Source organism: Cebus imitator, unplaced genomic scaffold, assembly GCF_001604975.1.
Source record: "Cebus imitator isolate Cc_AM_T3 unplaced genomic scaffold, Cebus_imitator-1.0 Scaffold228, whole genome shotgun sequence".
In the NCBI taxonomy this organism is placed as follows: domain Eukaryota; kingdom Metazoa; phylum Chordata; class Mammalia; order Primates; family Cebidae; genus Cebus; species Cebus imitator.
The window spans coordinates 1,662,948-1,670,553 of NW_016107543.1; the positions used below are offsets into that span (position 1 = coordinate 1,662,948).

A 7,606-nucleotide genomic window follows, 5' to 3' on the forward strand; every position below is an offset into this window, starting at 1 on the left:
CTCAGAGTCTGGGGAGAGCCAGGGCTCATCTTCCCCTTTCCCCAGGCTGCTTCTATTCACTTGGGAGGGCACTATTCCCTATTCCAACCCAAGCGCCCAGTACCCGCTGTCTTACCCCAGAAAGTCTAGGCAAGTTTCTTTCTTTCCTGGGACTTAGTGTCTGGGGTGCACTGAATGATAGAACCCAAAAAGGTGCGTCCAGATCCTAATCCCCAGCCCCCACTCCCCCAGAACCTGTGAATATGACTTCATCTGGAAAAAGGGTCATTGTAAATGTAATTTAAGATGTCAAGACAAGATCATCCTGGATTGTCCATCCAGTGGGCCCTAAAGCCAATGACAAGTGTCCTCGTGATAGACAGGAGAGGGGAGGGCCACATGATGGGAGAATGGGAGCTCTGCAGCCACAAGCCAAGGAACACCTGGGGCCATAGAAGCTGGAAGAGGCTCGGAAGGGGCCCTACCCCAGGGCCTTCGGAAGGAGTGCAGCCCGGCAACGCCTTAGTTTTGGACTTCCGGTCCCAGCAAATGGAAGATAATAAATATCTGGGGGGTTTTGTTTGTTTTTGAAACGGAGTCTTGCTCTGTTGCCAGACTGGAGTGCAGTGTCGCGATCTCGGCTCACTGCAATGTCCCTCTCCCATGTTCAAGCAATTCCTGCCTCAGCCTCCCGAGTAGCTGGGACTACAGGTGCGCGCCACCACGACTGGCTAATTTTGTATCTTTACTAGAGGCCGGATTTCGCCAAGTTGGCCAGGCTGGTCTCGATCTCCTGACCTCATGATCCGCCTGCCTCAGCCTTGCAAAGTGCTGGGATTACATTCGTGAGCCACTGCACCCAGATGCTTAAATATCTGTTTTTTAAGCCACCAAGTTCGTTGTAATTTGTTATGGCAGCCCTGGGAAACTAAAGCAATTCCCTATTCTGTAAATTAACTAGAATTAAATCTGATTCGGCCAAGAGGTGTGTTTTTCAACTCGCCACCCCTCCCCCTTCCAGGTTGAGTTTTAACTCTTTCACTTGCCTGGCAGGGGTGGGGGAATGAGGATGGGGGCAGGTGGTGCAGGGAGGAAAGAAGCTAAATTCGCAGCATCTCCTCCTGCCCCGAAGAGGAGGAAAGTCCAAAAAGGGTATTTCATGCCCACCAGCCCTTCCTCCTTCACCCAGAGCTCACGCCACCATCCTCTACCCGGCTCCAGGCACGCTGGTGGGGCCGACGCTGACCCCGAGCGCGTTACTAACTTTGAAAGCCAGGGAATCTGCCTTTCCGGACTTCTCCTAACAGCTCCCCCTCTTCATGGTGATTCTCTCCCCACCGCTTGTGTCTGCCTTCTTTCTCCCATTCTCCATTCTTGGGGAGCAAAATAAGATGGAGACCCCCGAAGTACAGGGTGGAAGGCACTCCCCCACCCCTCCTTCCTCCTCCTCCCACAACACAGCTGGAGGGGGAGGGGAGGTCAGCAGGGTTCACAAAGGCCAGATGTTAAGGAAAAAGAGAGTAGTGCCCACCCCACGCCCACTCACCCCACCCCCACCCTCACCCCCGGGGAAAGAAAAATGAAAGGAGACAGTTTTTAAGACAAACAAAACTTTTATGATCCAAAACAGTTTTCCTCCAGAATCTGCTCTATGCAAACAATAACAACTTTTTACAAAGCATTTTCACAGAAAAGGAGACAAGTCCTTCCCCAGCTTGGGAATTGCTCCTCTCTCACCTCACCTTCGGGGGAAGAGGGGATGCTATTCACTAGTGCGGGGCGGAAGGGGCACTGGGTCCCTCAGTGGTTTGGCAGATCCAAAAGCCCCAGCTTTCCTTCACACCTCAACTTGCCATCTTCCTAAGACCTAACTTCCCCTGACCTCACCTGGGTGGAGGAGAAAGCGCTTCTAACCCAGACTCAAGATCTTCCTAGCTGGAGGGCATGATTCAGGCCTAACTCACCCCTCCCCTGTAAAACAGAACCTCTGACCCCAAACCTAATCCCCTGGCCCTGCCCCCTTCGGATCCATCAGACCTGACAACTCCCGAAAGGCCTGAGGCTGGGGTGTCCCGGGGGAAGCTGAAGGTACCTCAACCCAGGTCCCATCTAGACTCAAACTTTGCCCCTTCAAACCCCAGGGGACTCTTGCAGTTAGACCAAGAGACCTCTCATTTACCACCTCTGCAAAGCGCAGCCTGTTTTGTTTCCACTCTTTACGGGGGCCGAGTTTAGGTATCCGAAGAAAGGAGTCGGGCCTGCCCTCCACCTCCACCCCCTCTCATCCATAAATCGGTGGAGGCCCTCGAAAGGCGACTTGTTTGGTCTGATTTTGATTTCTTCCACCTTCTATTACTTTCCCTGGGACAGTGTCTAGCCCCTTCCCCAGGCGAAGTAAGCACTTTCCAGAAGAGGTCCCTCAGCCCTACCCACCCTAAGGGGAGTAAGTTGGGGGAGGGGGCTGATTAATCAAGTTTGGGGGGAATCTCTCTCACAGGCCAGATCTTATACTTGGTAACCAAATAAGGAAAAAAAGGGAACTCCAAAACTGGACAAAAGGGAAACGTCCGCGGCTGAGACTGAAGATCTCATCAATTAGGGGCCACCTGCACTTGAGGGGCCCTAGAAAGGCGACAGGAAGGAGGTGATCTTCCTCTTACCCAAGCTCCCTTACCCATTAAAGTCTCCAGCGGTGCTTGGAGCTTTAGAGAAGGCCTGAGGGGAGCAAAGGGTTAAAGGCCTGGACAGTGGGGGTGGGGGATGCCCCCAGGGAGCTGCCAATCACCTCCCCACCCCCACCACAGCCCCCGCACCCCAGGCTCGCCCACAGACACTGTAACAACCGGTTTGTCCATCACCGAGGTCTCTCTCCTCTCCCTTTTTGTTGCGGGGGGGTGTCTTTGAGCGGTGGCCTCCTTTGCTCCCACTGGGGTGCAGGCCCTGCCCCCAACGGTCCGAGATGGAAGGGGGCAGGGATTAGAATCTATGTCATCAGCCTTTTTTGCTTAAGCCTTCTCCCAACTCCAGCCCTGGGTTCCTCGGCAAAGGATGCGGGGGAGGTACTGTCACCCCCACCGCTTAGGTGCTTGAATGAAGATCACTGTCATTTGAAGTCCCTCTGCCCACAGCTCCTAAAATGTAAAGGAAGGGGACAAATGTGAGAAACGGGGTCCCCTCCTCAAGCCAGCGGTTTGGCCACGGTCCCAACTTTTCCCCTTTGGTAGAAGTTCCACGGTCAGCTTTCATCCACATTGATCCCCCAGAATTTGAGGCCAGGGGGCTCAGGGACAGCGGGACCCCCTATACGCCACCTCCACAGCGGGTGGGCGGGCGGGGGCTTAGAGTCTCCCTGCAGGCGAAGCGAGGATGCCGGCTTTAGGTCTCCGTCTTCCCCCACCACCAGGGCCGGGGGGCAGGGGAAGCAGTCGAGGAGGCTGAAGGTGCTCGTGGTAGGGAGCGTCGGTGCAGGGCGGCGGGGCTGTGCGGTGCGCGGAGGGGGCGCCGGCCGCCTGCGTTTCTTGGTGGCTCCCCGGGCCGCCCCTTTCGCAGGCGGCCGCTCTGGCCCCCGGCGCAAACTCGGAGTGTCCAAGGCGAAGCCCTTTGCGTAACACCAAAGTTTCGACCGGCGGATCAGACGATCGAAATGTTCCTGGCGGAGATGTGCGGGTGCGGCCGGAGCCGTGCTGGCCGTCGAGGGGCTGGCGGCTGGAGCCTCGGGGGAAGCCGGCGGGAGGTTTCCATCGACTTCTGCAGGCTGGCAGGGCAGGAACGGCCCCGGCGCCGCCCTGGGACCCGTAGGCTCGGTGGAGAGGCCCGCAGGTGGCGACGGAGGCCGGGAACTGGGCTCCTGAGGCGGGCTGGCGGCTGGGCCACGCTGAGGCTCGAGACCCGGGGCCGGACGAGGCGAGGCCGAGGCGAAGCCGGTCGGAGATTCCCGAGGGCGCGGGGGCGCCAGACAGCGGCCCGGAGGTGCACAGGAGCGAACGCCGAAGTGCGGGAAACCGCCTCCGCCCTCTTCCTCCTCTTCGCGGTGGGGACACGCTGCGACGTCCGCATCCTTGCCGGCCGTAGTGTTAAGATCGCCGGGCCGCCTGGTCGGGGCCCCGGGATGCTTCAGGCCATCTGGGGCCCAGCCACCGGGGCGCAGGGGGGCGTGAGGGCCCCGCAGCACGGCGGGCCGCGCCGCCAGTTCCCCAGGCCCCGGTCCCAGAGAGGACGCCCGGGGCTTGGCAAGGGCGCAGAAGGCGAGGGCACGCAGGCACAGCGGAGAGAATTCCTGGGTTCCCCGACGCGGCTTCCGGGGCGTGGGGGAGCAGGGCGACCCTCGCGGGGACGCCGGCACTGCCAGGCGGGACGTGGGGCACAGGGTCTCCATGGAGCAGCCTGAGGGGTGCCCACTGAGGGAGTCCGGGTCCCAGCGGCGGGATGCCCTGGCTGCCCGAAGAGCCCACGGGCGAGGGGAACATCGCCCCCCGTCGACGGGGAGGTCTCTGCTCACGGGCGCCCCCGGCCCGCCACCCGGGACCGCAGAGCTCGGGCTCCCTCTTCGCTCTCGTCACGCGGCCCTCCCGGCGGCCGGACTCCTGGGTCCCTGCGAGTCCCGGCGCGGTCGGCCGCCCTTCTGCCGCCGCGTCCCCTTCGCAGCCCCAGGGGGAGCCCCTCTCCAGTCGCCCGAAGCGCAAAGGCGGGGGAAACAAAGCGGCCGGCGGCCGCAGGAGGCGGGAAGGACCCCAGGCCCGGCACCCGGTGCCCGGGCCCAGGCGGCGGGGAGGGCGCCTTCCGCCCGCTCGGCTTCTTTCTTCCCCGCTGGCTCCCGGAGACCGCGTTATAGAGAACTGCCCCCTCGCTGCCCCAATACCAGCGCCGGGGCCGCGAGCCCAACGCTGATTGGGCCGCACTGCCCGTGACGTTAGCCCCGACCCCACCCCTCCGGCGGCGCCGCCCCCGTCCCCATTCCGCACACAGACACACACACGTGGACCCGGCGCGGCGGCGGCTGGGAGGGAGCGCGGGAGGGAGCGTGAGCGGGTGGGATCGCGAGGGGCCAGATGCGCCGCCGCACGTGGCCCGGTGGCGTCCTGGTATTTCTTCGTCGTAAAGCAACTCGCTTTTTCCCGAGCAGTCACGGTTTTGCATCTGTAAAATGGGACGGTTCATATCTGCCCTCTTGGGGCTAAAAGAGCTATGTGAATCAACGTAGATGAATCTCCAAAATAATGCTGAGGGCAAAGACGAAATGAAGCGATGGCTGTTTAGAAGCTTTGCGCAGCAGGGACTCTAGCTAGCCGAGAATGTTACTTACTTCTCTGTCTCCGGCCTCTAAAACAGTGCGTGGCACACAGTAGGCTCAAAAAAATGCTGTAATGTATAAGTACTTAGGAATTCACTACTTGCAAGATGAACAAAGAAAAAAATAAATTTGGGAGGGGGGCAGTGTTGTTACACCCATGGTAGCTGATAAATAGGCTGTCTCAGTACCTGTTTCTATTTCTCTGATGCAGTATCTAAACACTCCGCCTCAACTAGATTCCAAGAGGCTGGCTCTGCCGCCCCTGACTCGCAATCCCAGGATGCTGTCCTCTGAGGCTTGATCTGTCTGCCAAATAGATTGAAGAAGCCAGAGGTGGGCACACACAGACCCTGACTCTCATCTCCCCCAAGGAAAATAAAGAAAAAGTGAATTCCCAGTACAAATTCTGATAATGCAGCACACACCCTCAACCTGTCTAGCCCCTTAACCTTCTTTAGTTTCTGCATAGCTTACTGTTACATAAAAGTCTGTACATGGATTTATTCTTTAGTGTCTGTCTCTCCCATTTGTCTGGAAATGAGCCAGTGAGAACTTTGTCTTGATCATTGGTGCATCCCCACTGCCTAGATCAGTGGCCAAGATGTAATAGGTTCTCAATCAATATGTGTGAATGAATGAATGAGCAAGTGAGTGAATGAATGAATCCCTGGGATATTTCTCTCGATAAAAATCAAGGTAATGGAATACTGTGTTTCCTATCTGTGGCAATGTAGAGATTGGTTTGATGACTTGAGGTAAAGGTGTGGAACAATGCTGGCAGGGGGCAGCCACAGAGAAAAATTTCTTCTGGGGCCAAAACAAGAGAGGGTTTCAGAAAGGACAAAATAATGCAGCTTGCCTCCTGACCCTTCTAGCAGTGACAACAGAGGTGTAGTTTCCCTATGTGTCATCAAATAACAGCTGGGAGGACAGGGGTAAGGTGGGTCAGCCTCCCCCACCTCAAGTCCAGAGGTAAAGCCCCTAGGTGGGGCTAGGGTTTGAGGAAGGAGGAGATGTGGTGTTCACTGCTCAAAACACTCATCCCCTAACATCTTCTGCAGAAGAGCTCTCCAGGGCGGCTGTCATGAGGGGGGATCCTGGGGTCCTGCCAAGTCATGAAGCTGAACTGGTTCTAGACACCAGGGCTCATAATTGCTCGAAATTACACACACCTCTACACACACACACATGCATGCACACACACACACGCATATACACAGGCATGCACGCATGTACATACACACACAAGGAAAGTTCTGGAAGGATGATCTTCATGGCTGTCCCTTCTGCAGGACAGTGCTGAGGACTCATCCTGAACAGCAGTTCCTACTTGCACTCCAGTGCCTAGCACAGTGTTAACTCAAGGAGAGAATGCCCAAGAAGTTGATGGGTATGAATAAATGAGTGACTATTGCGTAACTGCAAATCAATGACCTCTTCTTTCGCTGCCTCCAAAAGCTGCCAGCTCCCCCTTCCCCTTGTGAGTTTGGGGGCTTTATTGAGGAGTCATTATGATTGTGAATCCTTCCCTCTGCCTCCACTTTCCCTACTTCCCCTTCCTCTCATTAGGCACCCAGAATATAGACCCAGGGATGGAATCACTCTGCAAACAGTAGGGGATAGTGTGAGTGCCTCTCCAGCTGAAAGGACCCGAGGACATCAAGCCACCCTCGATGGCCTGGACAGGGGATGCCGCTGTGCGACCCTGGGCAGGTCACCTAGACACTCTAAGTCTCAATGTCCTTATCGGTGAAAAGAGGACAAAAGTGGCTTACTCACATTGTCGGGAGGGTTGAAACAGGATGGGAGCAGTCACCAGAACTCACGTGGGCAGGCCCAGCTGCTGCAATTACTATTTCTTCCAGTAGAGGACACTCGACCCCATCCTCAGCCTGGGATGAAGGAGGCAACACCCTTCTCAGGAGCCTCTCCTCCCCTAAGAGAAAAAGAGAGACTAGACTGGATGCCGGGTCCCATCTAACACCTCCAGGGTGAGGGCTAGAAAGGACCCCTCTGGATCCAGAAGCAGCCCGTTCCTTTCCTTGGCCCGTCTAGGTCTCATCTGGGGCAGTAAGGACTGTGTTCAAGGATTTGGGAGCAGGAGACCTGCCTAGTTGCCTTTTTTGGAGAACTGCACCCTAGACGTCCAGCCCCATAGTAACCTCTGAACCTCTGTAGTACTTACTACATGCCACACTCTCTTCTAAGAACCGGACGTCGCTGGCAAGGCGTAGTGGCTCACGCCTGTAATCCAAGCATTTTGGAGGCCAAGGCGGGTGGATCACCTGAGGTCAGGAGTTCAAGACCAGCTTGACCAACATGGTGAAACCCCGTCTT

At 57.0% G+C, this 7,606-nt stretch overlaps 1 protein-coding gene across 1 annotated transcript; it reads right to left on the reverse strand.

The window, feature by feature from the left end:
* Nucleotides 1-1,572: 1,572 nt before the first annotated feature.
* Nucleotides 1,573-4,825, reverse strand: EPOP (elongin BC and polycomb repressive complex 2 associated protein). The gene has a single exon (XM_017497095.2). The coding sequence runs from the start codon at nucleotides 4,352-4,354 to the stop codon at nucleotides 3,215-3,217; it is 1,140 nt and encodes a 379-aa protein (XP_017352584.1). The 5' UTR covers nucleotides 4,355-4,825; the 3' UTR covers nucleotides 1,573-3,214.
* Between the last annotated feature and the right edge of the window lie 2,781 nt (nucleotides 4,826-7,606).